General features: G+C 56.7%; 1 protein-coding gene across 2 annotated transcripts in view; it reads right to left on the reverse strand.

Annotated features, from left to right (window-relative positions):
- Positions 1–18,575, reverse strand: part of ITPK1 (inositol-tetrakisphosphate 1-kinase) — a 157,620-nt gene that overhangs the window by 52,893 nt on the left and 86,152 nt on the right. For both annotated transcript variants that reach the window (XM_070775583.1, XM_070775582.1), the window contains exon 4: positions 12,459–12,584. In XM_070775583.1, the coding sequence (XP_070631684.1) occupies positions 12,459–12,584 (126 nt within the window). The remainder of the gene's footprint in view (positions 1–12,458; positions 12,585–18,575) is intronic.

Here is an 18,575-nt window from a genome sequence, read left to right on the forward strand (position 1 = left end):
GACTGGTACACAGGGGCCCCAGGCCTGCTGCCCTCGAGCTGTGCACAGCATGGTGACTGCACAGGACAAGCTCGCTGGGGCGGTGGGACAGAGCAGAGGGCAGAAAGCCAGAGGGACGGCACACGAGCAACAGACAGATGACGGCTCCAGGTCGGGGACAGATGCCCACCCGCTAGCTCAGCTAAGCCCACGCACACTGCGAGACTTTTCTCTGCCATCACCAGTTGCCTCTCCATTCCCCCTCAAACTAGCCGGGCATCTAGACGACACCCTGCACCCACTGCTGCTTCTCTAACTCTTCCCAAATGGCTCCCGGGGAGAGCAGGGCTTCCCATCAGCAGGCGCCTCGGTTTTAATGAAACCTCGTTTGTATTCCAGAGAGCTCTCAAGTGTCTGAGCACCCAGCCTGAGGCCTCCCAGACAGCACGAGACCAGGGAGGGTGACAGTGTGTGTGTGTGTGTGTGTGTGTGTGTGTGTGTGTGTGTGACAGCACGAGACCAGGGAGGGTGACAGTGGGTGTGTGTGTGTGTGAGACAGCACGAGACCAGGGAGGGTGACAGTGTGTGTGTGTGTGTGTGTGTGTGTGTGACAGCACGAGACCAGGGAGGGTGACAGTGTGTGTGTGTGTGTGTGTGTGACAGCACGAGACCAGGGAGGGTGACAGTGTGTGTGTGTGTGTGTGTGACAGCATGAGACCAGAGAGGGTGACAGTGTGTGTGTGTGTGTGTGTGTGTGCGTGTGTGTGTGCGTGTGTGTGTGACAGCACAAGACCAGGGAGGGTGACAGTGTGTGTGTGTGTGTGTGTGTGTGTGTGTGTGACAGCACAAGACCAGGGAGGGTGACAGCATGTGTGTGTGTGTGTGTGTGTGTGTGTGTGTGTGTGTGTGTGTGTGTGACAGCACGAGACCAGGGAGGGTGACAGTGTGTGTGTGTGTGTGTGTGTGTGTGTGACAGCATGAGACCAGGGAGGGTGACAGTGTGTGTGTGTGTGTGTGTGACAGCACAAGACCAGGGAGGGTGACGGCGTGTGTGTGTGTGTGTGTGTGTATGAGACAGCACAAGACCAGGGAGGGTGACAGTGTGTGCGTGTGTGTGTGTGTGTGTGACAGCACAAGACCAGGGAGGGTGACAGCGTGTGTGTGTGTGTGTGTGTGTGTGTGTGTGTGTATGAGACAGCACAAGACCAGGGAGGGTGACAGCGTGTGTGTGTGTGTGTGTGTGTGTGTGTGTGTGTGTGTGTGTGTGTGTGTATGTGGTGTCTTCAGCCACAGAGCAGCCACAACCCACCCCCTCTCACTGGGGGCTCATAAGTGGACAGAGATGTGGGGTGACTGATAATAATCGAGTAGGGCAGTGTTGCCATGTTGGGGTGTGGGTAGAGGGAGTAATCCAGCTACGGGGGAGAGGGGAAGAGGGGAGGAGAGAGGGTTTCTGGAAGTCGGTGACGCCGAGCCACAAAGGGTCACAGGCATGGGACACATGAAAAGACATTCCAAGCAGAGGAGACAGCAAAAACAGAGGCATGGGGTGAGGCCGCCCACGTGGTTGGGTGGACAGAGCTCTCAAAGGGGAGGCTACGTGAAGACAGCAGGGAGAGACAGCTGGAGACGGACCAGCCACGGGGTTTGGACTTGATCCTAAAGCAACAGGTTCTGGGCTGGGGAGTGACGAGCCAGCCCTGAGCTTGGCGGTGACTCGTCCAGCGGTGTGCAAGGCTAAGTGGCTGAGCTTGGAAGGGACGTGTCCTGGGCAGCGTGTCAGGCAAAGCGCTGGCCTTGGGGGCACGTGCGCCAGATTTCACCGGACAGGAAGAACCGAGATGCTGCCTGACCTTTGGCACAATATTGTGCGTGACCTGGCGAGGTTCTGAAAGGAAAACGATGGTGCAATTTACCCCTCAGCCTATTTTGCTCTTCAGACCCGTTATTTAAACCCGGGAGCTCAGGCCAAGAGGCCAGGCCCTTCTCGTACAGGGAGTACGGAGGAGAAAGGCTGGGTGCACACGAGTACTAGACAGGAGCAAGGTGAGCAGGTTCAAGGCCCAGGCAGGCTGAGTGAGCCTGGCTCACACACTGCCCTTCCCAGGACCCTGAGTGCCCAGCAGGAAAAAAACAACAGGATGAGGAGGTGAGTACTAGGTCCCGGCACGCTTGGATTCTCTGTGACTTGCTGCCAAATGAAACTGATTAGAAACACCTCCCAGAGGGGTGGAACAGGGGCAGGACTTGCTTGGTGGGAGTGCTGCTGGCGCAACTTCTATGGAGAGACATTGGGAAACGGCCAAAATTAAGACATAAACTCAGCATTTCTATTTCTAGGTATTTTTCCCACATAATTCCCCACATGGGCATGCAAAGATGTATATGGTCAAGGATATTTACTCCCTACAGCATTTTCAAAACATGACGGGAACCGTTCTAAGTGTCCAGCAGTAGAGGATGGGTTAAGAAAAGGATTTAAGGCCATTTGATGGAATACTATGCAGCCATTAAAAAGAATAAGGCAGCCTGAAGGAAGGACTGCTATAGAATCATTTCCAAAACAGACCACACAAAACAATGGCTTTGTGAGGGGATGGGATGACCACCTTTGCTCCCGAACACAGAACTCCCTGAAAAGGCTCTGGGTTGCTGCCCCCCACCCCCCAGACGGGGACTGGATGCCTGGGTAGCAGGGCGAGGAAAAAACTCCTTAAATTTGCCACACGTGCTAGCTACACCAAATGGTGGAGAGCCAGACATGAGGACGCGGGGAAAGCCACACCTGAGGAACCCACCAGAGCCACAGAGCATGAACAGGCTGGTAGCACTCACGGTCCCAGGGGAGAAGGCGGGAGAAACACTGGAGTGTTCACGAGGCTTCCTGGCAACAGAACGCCAGCCATAACCCCCACCTGTCCCTGCTGGGAAACAAGCCCCAGAACAAGGGTTTCAGAAAGGGCAGGACACTGGAAGAATCCAGAGATGAACTATACGGGACCCGTGCCACGGACAGAGCTGAGGGAAACCCCTTCTAGACAGGGAGAGGGGAGGGGGCTGGGGGACTAGGGGAAGACTGCCTGACGGGGTGAGATGGGCCTGAACATCTTGGGTGTGCCAAGTGCCCACCAGTGGCCTCCAGGTCACAGGCCCTCATCCCATCCCAAAGCCAGATGCCACCCACAACCATCCACCCCTGGGTCATCTTCCCAGACGGTCTGCGGCATCACGCGCCTCACTCAGCCATCAGAGAGAAAACCACGGTCCCCATGGAAGAGACATTGCTGTTCACAGAACTGATGGAAAGTCCATGAAGAAAAGCGATCCCACCAACGGATAACCCCTGAATGTTGAGGAAGAGAGGGCGGGGAGGAAACGGAACACTTTACCATCTGAGACAACAAACACCCTCTCCCCTCCTTCCCAGGCCCCGGACTAGAACAATACCCCTCTTTCTGCCCCTGGACCTCAGCACCAAATCTGTAGGCGTCCTCTACCTCCCGTCTGCGGGAGGCTGGCGAGGTGCCCGGGCCAGGCTGTGCACCTGAACAAAGCCACATGCCCTGTCACAGTGCCAGGGCACTGCTCAGGCCCTCGAGCAAGCAGAGACTGCGGCCACACACCAGCTTTGGGACCAGCGGGGGATGTGCATGGCTGGGTGCCGCCGGGAGAAGGCACCTCTCCAGGGGCTGACTCTCAACCAGGACAGGCTGGCATTTCCACTCAGCGGCCACTGGTGGGACTGGAGGGGGTCCCAGCGGCATCACAGCTGAGCACAGTGAACACCAGAGAGGGGCTGCCTGGCCCCAGGAGCTCGGTGTCAGCCCAGCTCAGCAGCGGCCCCCTCACTCCCGAAGCACCTGTCCTAACCCCGTGTGCCTTCTCCACCCACCTGTTCAGGTGAGCCGGTGGAGCAGCCCCTGCCCTCGGGCCGCATCCCCGGAACCAGGCCAAAAGCCGGCTCTACCCGCCCCACCCAAGGCTGCAGCCTCCAGCCAGATTCGGACTCTCGGCTCCCCGAGGCCTGCAGGGTCCTTGGCCTGCTCCGTTGGGTGTGCCAGGTTACCACCAGGACTTAGGATGCCCATGCCACTGTCAGTGGGGAGACAGAGGAATTGCCTGGAATCACAGCAGAGTTTGCAGGGTGCCGCTGAACTCTGGGACCCAGGGCCACTCAGGCCAGGGAGGCCCCTCACCCCTGCACTCAGCTGCCTTCCCAGCCTCTGGATGCAGGAGAACAGAGACGGCTGTGGCTGCCAACCGTGACCCTGGCAGTGACCCCGGGTGCTGCAGACCACTGTCTCACTTCCGGCTGCACATCTCTGCCCTCTCCTGAGCAGTGGCAGTCGCAGGCCCGGGCTGGACACTCTCACTCGCCACTGTGCTGGGCTGCACCAGCCTATTCCAGGCCCACAGGCCCCCGTACCATCCTGACACACCCCCTAGGCCTGCTCCACAACCTCTCCCTGCTTACCAGGCTTTTAGGCCCCAGCTCAAGTGTCACCTCCTCAGAGAGGTGATAAGAATCTCCAGGTTATGACAGGCCTTGATTTTTCTTCTTCTGAGAACTTGCCACAGGCTTCCCCAGGTGGCACAGTGGTAAAGAATCCACCTGCCAATGCAGGAGATGCAAGAGACACAGGTTCGATCCCTGGGTCAGGAAGATTTGCTGGAGGAGGGCATGGCAATCCACTCCAGTATTCTTGCCTGGAGAATCCCATGGACAGAGGAGCACGGCGGGCTACGGTCCACAGGGTCACAAAGGGTCAGACACAACTGAGCAACTCAGCACACACACAGCACAGAACTTAATCATGATTGGAGACTATATTACTTTTCCTCCATTTACTTATGTTTTGTTAGTATGAACCCTTGCCTCACCTATGGCAACACACACACACGCGCGCGCGCGCGTGTGCAAGCTAAGTCGCTTCAGTCATGGATTATAGCCCACTAAGCTCCTCTGTCCATGGGATTCTCCAGGCAAGAATATTGGAAGGTCGTGCCCTTCTTCAGGGAATCTTCCAATCCAGGGATCAAACCCACGTCTCGTGTGTCTCCGGCATTGGCAGGGTGGTTCTTTACCACTAATGGCACCTGGGAAGCTCCCCGCCACACACACCAAATACAGATCTGTGCGGACAGGGGTTGTGTCCACCTGAACTGTCTTATTTTTTGTATCTGTGATGTCTTTTAAGATTCCTGGCACACAATAAGTGCTTAATTGAGGCTTGTGGAATAAATGACATAATGGTTATTTGACAAATGATCTCACGGATCAATGGAGAGACAGAGATACAGGCCAGGACAGGGACTGGGAGCCAGAGGGTGTGGGAGGCCTGAGGCAGGGGCCTGGACCCGAGCCAGCATGGGAAGGTCCTCCTGCCCCACTCTGTCTGTCCCCAGAGGACAGAGGTCGGCAGCCCCAGCACGTGGCCACCAGAGCAGCTTCACTCTTGGCTGGTGAGAGGCTTTGTGATTTATTACACGAAGCTGAAAGAAACCACACAGGCTTTAATCGTGGGCACACAGACCACACGGGTTGCACAGAAGCAAGTCAGTAGGTCATGGCCCCACACAGGCCAGGAGGAGCATGGAAGAGACCTTCCTGCCATAGACGTTCCTGAAATGACGAGCCCACCGACTACAAACCTCTTGGCTGGAGTTCTCGATTTCCAAAACCCAAAACCCAGGAGCCCAACACACCCAAAGGACCAAGCTAAGGAACCCTGAAATGATGTGTATATCACATCACGTGTACACAAACCCAAAACGTGTACACACTTGTACACATCACAAAACTTGTACACAAGTTTTCCCTACCATTTGGGGAAAATGTACTATTAGCAAACGTTCTAAAAGCCAGCAAACCACCAACCCTGTGCCGTGAAAAACTGTCTACACACACAGAGGGAAGGCGGCCAGCTCCCAGAGTGAGCTCAGGCCCTGGGGCGGTGTCCCTTCCCCTGCCGTACAAAGTCCAGCTCTGCTCTGGGCAGGTAACAGGGTCATAAAGTTGAGCGTCTCCCTAGAGGGCCGGCCTCCCTCTCCACAGAGAAAGGCCCTGCAGACAGTTAACGGCCCCAAAGGGCACCACGCTCCCTAGGGCAGAAAGAGCGATTCACAGCCACCGCCTGGCAGCCTGGCCTGGGCGCACAATGGCCAGATTGTGTGGCCACCTCCGCCGCAGGAAGAGGGGCCTCCTGACCTGGGGCAGCTGTCACGGGGAGGCTGACCTCACAGCCACCCCAGGAATCCTGTCCTGGGGCCAGGGCCACCAGATCCACCCAGCTCTGCCTCCCTGGCCTCCATCCAGCCAACATTTATTTCATCATCGGGTGGCACCAGCAGGGTCAGAGTCTGGCACAGCCAGACAGTGACCCGGCATCACTGGCCCTCACCCCCCAGGGGTCTGTCAGTGGGCAGGCCTTGGCCCCTCTGAGGCATCTCTGAAAAGAACACAAGCTACCTTCTTCCTCAGTGACTATAAGCAAGTGATTTAATAACTTCCTTGGGCCTCAGCTTTGTCACATGAAAAATGGGGAAGTAATTCCATTTTTCCATGGATTGATATAAGTACCAAATAAGATATGAGATGTGCAATGCCCATGGCCGAGAGGGCCCCTTGGGATGTGCTCAAGAAAATGTGGCCTCTTCCATGGCTCCATGGTGACCACCTAAACCCTTCACTGGTGCTCAGGGTTACTATTCTGAGCCCTCTCCTGAAGGTCCACAGGTTACCAGGTGCTGCCCCCAAAATGGACAGAAACTCACTTAACTTTTGATCGGTTCAGATGTTATCTTCTTCATCAGACTAGAAGGCTGCCAACAGTAAAATCTATTGCTTCTGCTACTTCTAGTGGGTGCCCACAGTACACAGTCCCGTGCTGGCGGTGGCTCGGTGCTTGTCTGAGGGTGACAGGCTTTGAGTCAACACAGCTATGAATCATTTCAGAGCCGCAGGTGCCAGAGGAGAGCGGAGCTGGGGTCTTAGAGGTGATCGCCGCTGTTCATAGCAACAGGCTTTCGGCTTGGGCACCACTGTTCTCAGGTCACGTCTTCTGTTGCTGTGCTGGCATCTTCCCGGTACGGCCAGGGTGCAACCGAGGCCCCAGTGGGTCAGCTGGTGAAGAGTGGAGCCTAGCACAGTACCCAGAGTCCCCCTGAAGACCACCCGGCCCTGCCTCTAAGGCTACAATCAGTCCACTCTTCCACTCTGCTGTCACAGAGCTCAGCTTCCATTTGGGGACACTTTCGTAATCACGGTCTAATTGACTCCAATTACAGTTAAGAGCTCTCAAGTTGGCTGGGACCGAAAGTCACAGATAAGGTTGCTAGAGCAGTACTACTGCCATGGAATAATAATAATAATAATAACAGGGACGTCCCTGGAAGTCCAGTGGTTAAGACTTCACCTTCCAATGCAGGGGTTGCGAGTTCAATCCCTGATTGGGGAGATACGATACCATATGCCTCTCGGCCAAAAAACCAAAATATAAAACAGAAGCAGTATTGTAACAAATTCAATACAGACTTTAAGAACGGGCCACATTAAAAAAAAAAAAAAAAAAAACTTAAAAGATTTATTTTTAAAATACCTTTAAAAGAAATAAATTATATAAATATTTAAAAGGAATATTAATAGCAATAATAATAAGCCTATGTGACTCAGGGGTCACTAAAGGCTCCGCCTGGGCAGATGGCCTTACGCCTGCTCTCACACACCAGGTGCTAACAGTAAGGGTGGTGAACGCTTCCACACGCTCAGCACTGGCACCCGTCTTGAGGGCATCATGCATGTGAATGTGTTTCAGCACCTTTTTTATGTTTTCAAAGAAAAGGGCCCCAGGTATTGTTGTTCACCGTGTTTGGCTCCCGGGCCTATAGGCGGCTCTTACTCCTCTGATCCCAGCAGGCACTCACGGGCCTAGAGGATCCCAGTGGCCACCAAACTGTCAAGAGTCCCCGGGGACCTGTCACTTTGGGGCAGAGACTAAGAGCCATGACGAGCCTCTCTGAGGTGTTCTAGGCCGTGAACAATGAGTAGTCCTAACCACTGGGCCACCAGGAAGCTCCCAAAGAAGGTGTCTTATATGATTCCATGAACAGCAAAGTCCAGAACAGGGAAAGAGAGCGTCACAGGTGTGGGTGGGTGCAGGGACCCCTGGAGGGAGAAAGGGGCTCTGGGGGTCAGCTGGGAGCAGGCATGAGGAGGGAGGGGGCTGGACGGGCAAAAACTGAGACAGAGGCAGGAACTGGTGGCTGTCTATGGCTGGGAGCATGTGGGCTGTGCTGGCCCAGGCTGCTCAGAGGCTGGCCAGTCGTGGCTGAGCAAGGCATGCCAAGGACGGAGGGGCCCCCAGGGTGAGGAGGGGGCACTGCTAAGCCTCAGATGGCATGAGTCCCTCTCAGTCTCAGAAAACCGCCAGGTTCCAATGACTGCAGGGTCCCTACTACCCCAAGCTCATCCTGAGCTGGCAATTTCCCCTCCCAAGCAGGTCCTCTCTTTCCACTTAAATCTGATCTTATCACTCCCACCCCCAGCCTGCAGGATAAAGTCTAAGCCCTGCAGCCTGGTGTGAAATGCGCTCTCTCCACTCTTCTCTGCCACCGTGCAGGTCCCCAGGTCCGAGGGCACGTCCACATGCAGCCATCAGAGCCCGGCGAGCCAGCCCAAGCCCCCTCCCTCCTCGGGCCTGCTCCCAGCTGCGCCCTGGAGCCGCCAGGGACCCACCAGGGTGTCCTGCACGCCCCACACCCAAGATGCTCTTCAACTTCACAGACACGTGGGCACCAACGGCAGCAAAGGGGAGACCAGGGGAGCTTGAAGCAGATCCCCAAATGGAGAGACTGGCCAGAACAACCCATCAAGAATTACAAACCTCCAAACAGTCGGAAGGAAAAGTGTCAAGTTTTGAGGGCCTCAGACAGGGAATGTCCCTGCAGTTGGCTAACTGGAGAGACTTACCCCAGGAAGGGGCACCTGATCCTGGGGGTGGGGACGAATTCCATCCACTCCAGGGAACAGCCTGTGCAGAGGCACTGAGGCGGAAAAGAGCTCAGAACTTGAGCAAGGAAGGGACGGGCGGGACAAGATGAGGCTGGGGAGGGAGGGAAGGAGGCCGTGGCCAGACTGCAGGCCCCACGGGCCACGACAGAGCCTGCAGTCTTTATTATCATCACTGCAGTGAGACAGTTTCTAGCCAGGGCCCTCGGGGACCAGCTCGGGGTGTCTCCTAGCTCATCACTCAGGGGGCCACAAAGGCAGCTCCTGGCTTGCCCAGACCTCTCCTCCGGGCTGGGAGGGCAGGGTGGGAGTGTGGATGGGCTCACCAAGTAGTAGTGTGCCGCTGCGGAGACAGCGGTCCTTGAGTCCACACGGGGGGTCTGGGGCCATTAAGGACTTAACGCCCTCCCAGCTAATGGAGATGAGTAGAAAAGGTGACAGTCCAAACTCAAACCTCTTTCCCGCAAGCTCATTCAGGGAAAACCCCAGGAAGCTCGACCTGGCCGAGTCGCCTGCCCCGAGGAGGATGATCGCTCGCCATAATGCTTCTATCCATTCTGGGAGGGCAGCAGCAGAACCATGCCCCACGCGACACCTGACAGCCAGCCCTGGATGCTGCAGTGAGTCGGGTCTCGCTGCTTCCCTGAGGCAGCCGCTCTGGATGCCAGGAGACCCCTGAGCACTGGGACCAGGACCTTCATACCACCCTAACCCCACTCATCCATGTGGACGCGGCCCCCACGGGACCTCTGCCCAGGTCGGTTCACTGATAACTGAATCTCGGGGCAGGGCCTCGGCGGCACCAGGCTGCCGGCTCCACGAGAACCTTGGCACAGAAAAACAACTGAATCATCCCCATGATTCTCCAAGCCAAGCCCTCTTGAGGCCACTATTTTTTTTTTAAAGGAAGGGGATGGCAGGCAGCAGCTTGGGAGCTGGTTTCTATGGCAACCAGCTTCAGTGATCTGTATAAACCCCAGACCCCCAGTCCCCAACCTGTCCTCAAGGACAGTCAGAAAAAAAAAGCATAACCTCTCAGCTCTGAGAATTCCTTTCAATCCCTGGGCCCTGGAGGCTTAGTAGGAGCATCCCATGAGCAGAATGCTCTAGAGTTGTCCAGAAACATCTCAGAAACGTATCTATCTTGACCCATGCAGCCCCAGGCCACTTCCCCAGGGACCTGAGCTGTGCCTTTGGAGGAGGCCCTTTGAGCTGCGCCCCTTCTGAGCCACATCACCTTTCTCTGTTTTCATACGACAAAATGCAGAAAGGCCAGTGTTGCAAACCCCAGCCCCAGGGCCCTGCTTCCCAGCCTCTGAAGTCTGAACATTCCTCTGCCTCTACTGGCCCTGGGCCCCTCCCCCCATGCCTCCTCATTCAGGTCCCGAGAATAAACATTAAAACAGGCGTCTGAAAACAACGGCGTAGTCAAGGTCAAGTCTGTCAGCCTACGGCTCGGCTCTGAACTTGAACCTCGTATCTCGTGCAGGGTGGGATGCCCAGGGCAGCGCCAATAGCACCGGGCCCCGTGGCGCTGAGCAGCCTCACCTGGCACCTCTCAGCCCTCCTCTCCACCAGCCCCTGCCCGTCTCCTCTCCTCTCAGGGCCTGCATGATGCGCGGCCTGTCACCCTTCTCCCCAAAGGACTGTTCTCGTCACAAAAGAGGAAACGTCCCGGCCTTATCAGATATCCGCTTCATGCTCAAGCACAGATGGCAGTGAAAACTTATCCCAGAGATACCCAGGCTGGAAGGTTATCCTGAGGTCACCCCAGCCATCTGAGGGCAACTGTTCTGTGTGCCCTGGGTGAGACAGACTCCCGAGACCAGCTGAGACCCCCCGGGACACACAGCTGGTGGCTGAAACCCTTGAAGCTGCAAGTCCCCACATCCCCCACGATGTGCTCGCTCCAGAACAGGAACTCAGGGCACCCAGTTCCCCTTTACTGTTCAGCACCACCTGCCCTGGGCTGTGGGCTGTGTGTCTGCTTGCGGGGAGCAGGGGATGGGAGGTCCCCCAGGGCTGGTCGTTCTGTAACCCCCCAGGGCAATGGGCTGGGCCGGGGGCTGCGGTCCTTCATCTAAGAAAGTAATAATGGTGGTGGAGCTGCTGGAAGAACTCAGCAAACATCAGATCCGTCTACGTACTCAGGCGCTTACTGCTCACAGCAACCTTCTCATAGCATCCTAGGAAGCAGCAACCCCATTTCACAGAAGAGGAGACGAAGGCTCAAGATCATATGCTCACCCTGGCCTTGACCTTCCAATCAAGCACTCACTGGGACCCGAGCACTGTGTGAAGCACTCTCACACGCATCGTGTTGTTCACTGCTCCCAACACAGTACCGACACCACTGTACAAATATGAAAACTGAGGCTTCGGAGGAGCCCAAATACCTTTCTCCATGGCCCCCAGCCCTTTGGGAGAAGGGTAGGGGAGTGGATCATGTCAGGCTGCTGGCCAAAGTCACTGCAGGGCACCACCTACGAACAGCACGCCTCTGCAGGTGCGTGCAGGAGGGGAGGGGACACCAGCGGGGCCACACACAGGCCCCTGGGGCTCATGGGAGTCTGACATGGTCAGTCAAGGAGGGAGCGAGGCTGGCTGAGGTCACCAACCCGGGACACAAGGGCAAAAGAAACTGCTGTCAGCAGGAGGGCTGCTGTGTGGCGATGAGATTCCCCTTTGTCCTGATAAGGAAGGACAGAATGTCACCCCTCCAGTCATCACGCTCTGAAAAGTGCTGGTTCGAGCATCCCTCCCACTGGGAAGGCCCTGGATCTCAAGTGCATTTTTCACTGATAACATGACCTTGTTTTTCATGACCCCAAGCCGCTTTCCTGAGGAATGAATCACGCTCTTGTCCACAACAGAGAAAACACAGGGCAAGTTGGTGGGGGCGACGGCAGCAGCGCTCAAGGCGGCGAGCAGGTCACTGTGGGGTCAGGGCCCAGGACACTGGGGAACAGGGGGAAGGGAGGAGGGAAGAGCCAGGGAGACTTGATCGGAGCTCAGAGATGCGCCTGCGGGTTCAAAGCCCTGAGCACGCAGAGGGTCTTCTCCACTGGGGCAGGATTCAGGGGCCCAAGGGCGGCCATTGCAGCTCAAACACCCTCGGGGAGTCCTTTTCTTCAAGGGTGGCAAGAGGGTTCCCACCTCTATGCCAACAGAGCATCTGCAGCTGTGGCTATGTGTGCACGGAGGAGGCAAGGGCATGATTGGATTGGGCAGCGCCCTGATCAGTAAATCATATCTCTAAAGGTAGACGGCAGACGGGGGTGGCGACAAGCGGGCCCATCTCACCTCCAAAGACAGAGACCCTGGCAGGGAAGGCCCCAACCACATGCCCACGTCTTGGCAGAGGCAGAGCCGTATCTACGGTAACCCAGCAGGACAGCTCCACGGCTTCAGAGAGGCACAGAGCTGTTCTCAGCCACCACTCCCCACCACCCTGACCCCCTCCCCCACGCACCTGGAACCTGTGCACCAGCTCCAGGGCCTGGCTGTCATTCTGATCAGCTTCGAGGATGACATCAGTCAGCTTGTGGATGATGACGTCCAGGGGGCCCTGCTCCTCGATCGGCCGGCTCAGGTTCAGCTGTGAGAGGGAGACACAGAGAGAGAAAGAACAACTTGAGCTCGGAGCCCGCGGCCTCGTCTATCCCATCCTCTCTGCACGTCCCCAGGGCATGGAGCGCGAGGAGGGCCGGCACTCGCGGGACAGGACTGGACAGGACTCGCTGAGGCCCTGGAACTCCTCCAGGGCAGGCCCCGTGTTTGTGCTTCTGTCCCCGAGTGCCAGGCTGCCTGGAACATAAAAGATACACAGGTGGAGTCGGGGTGACCAAGGAGCTACGGGTTAAGCGAGAGTCACTGTGAGAGCATTTACTGGCCATGCTGCAGCTGCCCCCACCACCTGGGGCCTCTCGGGTGGGGACACCAGGTTTCGGTAAGGTCAAGTCCAATGACTGAAGTCACAAGGCCAGACGTGAACTGAGATCCAAGCAGACATTCTCCCCACGAAACTACCCACGGTCTCGGCAAAGCTGTGATCTGTGTGAATCTAAGAGCCACCGCTCTGTGAGGCTGGCCGCTGGCACTTCACACTGGGATCAGGGCTGGCCTTTGATGACAAAGAGAGGGATGCAGGGCCACCTGGAGTCCCCAAGTCCCCGGCTCACCCTGCTCCACTGGGGAACGTGTTTATTTTTTCAAGAGCATGGGGTTTGGAAGATCGGGTCCTGGGGGAGCCAGAGCTGCTGGCTGACAGCCGGCATCCCAGACCCCCAAGACGGGAGCACCTACCAACAGCCGGGGCCGCCTGACACTGCGCTTCCTGGCCGCCAGATGTCTACCGCCTGGCACGCGGCCGCCACCACCTGCAGGGCTGTGCTCTTGGAGGCGGCGGCGCCAGCTGATCACCTGGCTGACCCCTCGAGTGGCCTCAGTGGAGGCCAGAGAAGGCCACCAGCCCCACCCCTGCCCTCCGTCCCACTCCCCCAGTGGGGCTCCCTCCAGGATTCCAGGCTGTTTATTTCAAAGTCATTAGGGAGGAGATCATGATGACAGCTCCAGGGAGGCTGGGTGCTAAAAACGTATGTCCATTTGTTACTTTTTATTTTCCAGCCACACAGTGAGAGGCAATTCCACACATGACAGAGGAAAACACAGACTTCTGAAACCTGCCAAGGACTTCACAGGGAGAAAGCAGAGCCAGAACTGAAGCTGGACCAGCCACCCAGCCCCCAGCCCGAGTCCCGTGCCCGCGCTGTGCCCCAGAGCCACGACCGCCTGGGTGCCTTGCCCTCTGGCTGCTGGCCACGTCTGGCCCTTTGGAGGCACCAGGAGAAGATGGGAGAGAGCATGGGACAGGAGTCCGGGTGCTTGTCCCCACCATCCTCACGGCCCCAACATCTCCCTTGAGCAGGGCGGCCCCTCTCCCAAGACCACCACTGTCTCTAGGCTCTTCCCTCCCCTCATTCCCTTGGGCCTGGGGTGGTGACACCCCACCACTTTGGGGCGCCTCACCACCTCCTGCTGGCTCCTTTGACCCCGCCCATGCTATGTCATCTTCCTGATTTAAACTCTTTTTCCATTAAAGCTTCAGAATGCACCAGGTCTTTCCTGTTGATAGCCTTAACTCCTCTTTTTTATTGTCTTCCAGGAAAGATGTTAAGGGATTTTCCCTATTAAAAAAAAAAAAAAAAATTTCATGGACTTCACAAAAGGAAAATACTGAAGAACACTGATCCCTCAATGTTCTAGCCTGTGTACAAAACAAAACAGCAAAAATCAGACCAGCTGAGCAGCTGCCCGTCTTCCAAGACTCCTAGATGGGGAAGGGATGTGGTACTTGTCCTCACAGGAGGGCCAGGAGCTAGAGGTGACAGCTATACCTTCACAGACCAGGACCCCAAGAGCCGAGGAGAAAAAATGACTGGGTAAGGCCTCATGGTTGGGAAATGACCCAGTGGGACCTGGACAAACAGCAACACAGATGGGCTTAGCCTGCAGCCAAGCTGCCCATGTCCTGGGGCCTGTGCCAAAGCCTAGCAGAGTCCCAGGGCCTCAGTTTCTCCTTCGATAAAAACAGGAAATGCCAAGGATCTTTCCAGTTCTGTCCATACATTCATTATTAATTTCCATCCAATGCTACTTCCCAAGAAGAAAAAAAAAACAAAAACAGGATTGGAAGGAAGGCAGAGCAGCCAGTGGCAAGTGGGAACATGGGCAAGGAACAGCTCATTCTCAGAGCTGCCCATCTGCCCTGTAACCAGCGGCTCCACTGTGACAGGCACCGAAGCAAGAGGCCAACATTTTCAGACCGAGACGGCTACGGGCGGAAGAGCCTGGGTCACGTGGGAGGCTGGGCAGGGCGCCCCAGGCCTCAGAAACCCCATCCCAGAGAGAATGTTTCCTGTGCAGCAAGAAGGGACAGAAGCCAGCCGCTGAGAAGACTCTAGGGTCCCCACACCTCTGGGGAAGGAGGTGGGCAGGAGAGGCCCCGGGCTCGTGCTCGCCCGGCATCACCCAAGGTCTGTAGACCTGACAACTGTGGGCTGTTTGCGAAATAAGCTCCCTGCGTTCCCGGCCACTCTGCTGAAGGTAAACAGTTGAGTTTTGGAAGCTGGCCACTGTCCTTTGTGTATTTTCCAAGAGTTTTTGTGCCAGTGAAACCCTTTCACGAGAGCTGCGGCTCTGGACACACATCAGGCCTGGCTAGTCCCCGCTCCGCATCCTCGCTGGGGCCCGAGCAGAGCTGTCCGTGGCTCCAAAAGGCCCTCCTGTACCAGCCTTCCTCAGAGGACCAGAGGAGCCACAGAAGCCCTGAGGGGGTCTACCCTAAGGAGCCGGAGCCTTGGAAGCCCTCAGGGGGTCTACCCCAAGGAGCCGGAGACTTGGCAGCCCTCAGGGGGTCTACCCCAAAGAGCCGGAGCCTTGGCAGCCCTGAGGGGGTCTACCCCAAGGAGCCGGAGCCTTGGCAGTCCTGAGGGGGTCTACCCCAAGGAGCCAGCAGTCCCTCCCCACTGGCTGGGAAGGGGGAGAAGGTCTTCCGGGGCTGCACCCTCAGATCCTAGGGGAGCCAAAACTGCTGTTGGTCAGCAGGCCCCGGGCACCCGTGGGAGAGAACCTAGGACCCTGCAGAGGAGGGGACCCTCAGAGGGGACTGGGGGTGCCACAAAAGAGGGGACCCCTCACAGAGGGAGGGTGTCCCAGAAGAGGGGCCCTTGGGTGGGGGGTGCTGCAGAGAATGGAATCCTGGGACCAGCGGGGTCGGGGGGTGGGAGGAGGCACCTCAGAAGCTTCCTTTCCCAGATGGGGCGGGACTGGGGGCCAGGGCGGAAGTAAACTCACTTCAAGTGTGTCATTCGCTTTTTCTGACCACACTCTGCTCACAGAAAAGGAAACTCTCCCAGGGGACCTGTCCTCCTCCTCAGAGAGGGTCCAACTGGGCCCCCTCAGCCAGTCACGGGGTGTCCGGACGGAAGGGCCCCCCTGTAGTGGCTGCAGGCGCCACGTTTCCAAGTCACGCCACCCTGAGAGGCCGGCGCTGGATGGTGCTCTGCGAGCGCTCGGGATTCGGAGAAAACAAGGGCCCACTGTTTCCTCAGTGACGAAGGCGCTGAGGCAGGCGAGGGTGGAGGGAGGCCCAGGAGGAGATGGGACAGAGGCCCGCAGACCCCAGAGGCCCAACAGCCACCTCTGACCTTGGGAACAAGCAACCCCGTCGTGATCCAAGGGGAGCTGGGCGCTTGCCTCCCGCCCATCAGCTGGCTGAGGAGGACAGGATGCAACGGTGGGCACCTGGACACCCCTCCTGGCTCAGCTGCCTCTGTGCCTCGGTTTCCCCTTTCATAAAATGAGAATGTCATAACTGTGACTTCCAGGACTGGTCTGTGAGTTAGAACATTCCATTTACAGATGTGGCACCTAAGCCCTCTAGAAAACTTCCTGCTTCAGCTTGATCACTCGTTAACTTGACAAGTATTTTCTGGGCCCCTCCTGTGCACTAGGCACAGATGTCCCCTGCCCTCTCATCGCAGGGCCTCAGGGGGACTGTGCACCCTGGACACAGCCCCAGCTGCCCCAGACCTGCACGGGGCGGTGCTCCCCTGCCACAGTGAGTCCTCTGCCTGGAGTGCCCACCCACAACCTGTAGCCTCTGGTCCACACACGAGCTCTTACTAGTCTCCCAAGTCCCAGGATAGAAGTTCGATCCTTTTCCAGACTTCTGAACTCCTCGTTTCCCAAACAAGAAGGCTTAATGGCTCCTTCATCTCACCAGTGTCCCCGAAATGCTATGCACATCCCTCCAAGATAGCACCCTAACTTCCAGGCACGAAGTAGTTTCTTTAACCTTTTGTCCCTTCCACAAGATCCTGAGATTCCCCAATGACCAGGGCTGCAACCTGGCCTCTCCAGGACCTAGAACCAGGCCCCAAGCAAGAACTAGGCTGTTGCTGTTGTTCAGTCACTAAAGTTATGTCCAAGTCTTTGAGACTGCATGGCCTGTAGCCTGCCAGGCTCCTCTGTCCATGGGATTTCCCAGGCAAGAATAATGGAGTGGGTTGCCATTTGCTCCTTCAGGGGACCTTCCTGACCCGGGGATTGAGCCCGGGTCTCCTGTGCTAGCAGGTGGATTCTTTACCAGTGTGCCACCTAGGAAGCCTAAGAGCTCAGCAGACATCTGCTAAGTGCACTGGCAGCTTCAAAGAACAGAGTGAACAACGCAGACCCAGAAGGGACCTTCCACGGAGCAGGGTGACTCTTTTCTGTGAAGGGGGCTGAAATGGCCTCCTAGAGGAGGAGGTGTCCAGACCAAGCCACAGAAGGGAGAGGGAAGAATGGGACCTCCAGAGATGGGCAGGGGAAGGAAGGTTTAATCCAAGTAGAGGGGCAGCTGCAAAGATGCAGGACGCACCATCTGCATTAAACCCTCTCCTTTATCTATCAGTTCCAAACGCCTCAGGTGCCCTAAGCTACCACCTCTGCAGAAACAGCTTCTCCCACAGCACTGACCGCTGACTGGCACCTTGCAGGGGGTGGCCCATCACCGCCCCCCCTTCTCATGCTTCATCTGTGGGCTGGAAGCAGAGGAGCCTGTAGAAGATTCCAATGCCTAGGGGACCAGGATTCAGCTGTGGTATAATCAATGAGCAAATCTTGAGTGCATTAACCCACTAAGAGTTTGGGGCTGTCTGTGAGCTTACCCGAAGGCAGTCCCCACAGGAGAGATCATAGATGGTGGAAGGGTGGGGGTAGAGGGATGCCAAGATGAGACAAGAGGCAGAGGGTTCCAGCTTTCTGGAAGAGGGTTCTCTGGGCTGTACTTCCAGCTCTTTCTTTGCTCCCAAACTCCCACACGCACTTCCCTGATGTGATCAACAACCAGCTAGATGTGAAAGAAGCATGTGCCTCGGAAGGCTGGGGACTCGGAAAAACTGGCTCCCATCCCCCACCCCATGCTGGGGGCCACTCATCCTCTCTGGCTGCAACATGCAAGGTATGCTAGCAGAGACCTGGGCTGCTGAGAAAAACCTACGCTTCTCTGAATGGCCAGACAGGCTGCAATGGCCCTCTCTACTGCAAAGGCTGCAGGTGAAGCTGGTGAGGACGTCAGGCAGGTGTGGGTACTATTCCACAACCATGCTCGGTGGCCGGGTCCTCTAGGAGTGGCTGTGAAGCTGTGTGAGGCCTGGCATGTTATTTAGGCTCTGTGTCTGTCTCACAGGTCCCCACCTCAGGCTGCTGTGAGAACTGAGTTAATGTGTATAATTACTCAGGACAGAGCCTGACACAGAGCGGGGGTGCTGGAGCCGTGCACTTACGCCAGACTATGGCTGCTAGCCTGAAAACGCAGGTTCTGAAGTAGGGTGACCACACGGGCTTGTCCTCAAATGGGATCTTCCTGGGTGACAGGGATGTCTTTTATTTGAATGAGGCAATGCTTGGTGGGCTGGATAGGCGTGGGTCACCAGAAAAATCAAGGCATGACTAGAAGCTTGGAACTTTCAGCCCCACTCCCTATCCTTGAGTGGGGAGGGTGCTGGAAAATGAGTTAGTGACAGATCATGCCTTTGTGATGAAG

The sequence above is a fragment of the Bos indicus genome, chromosome 21, assembly GCF_029378745.1.
Source record: "Bos indicus isolate NIAB-ARS_2022 breed Sahiwal x Tharparkar chromosome 21, NIAB-ARS_B.indTharparkar_mat_pri_1.0, whole genome shotgun sequence".
Classification (NCBI taxonomy): domain Eukaryota; kingdom Metazoa; phylum Chordata; class Mammalia; order Artiodactyla; family Bovidae; genus Bos; species Bos indicus.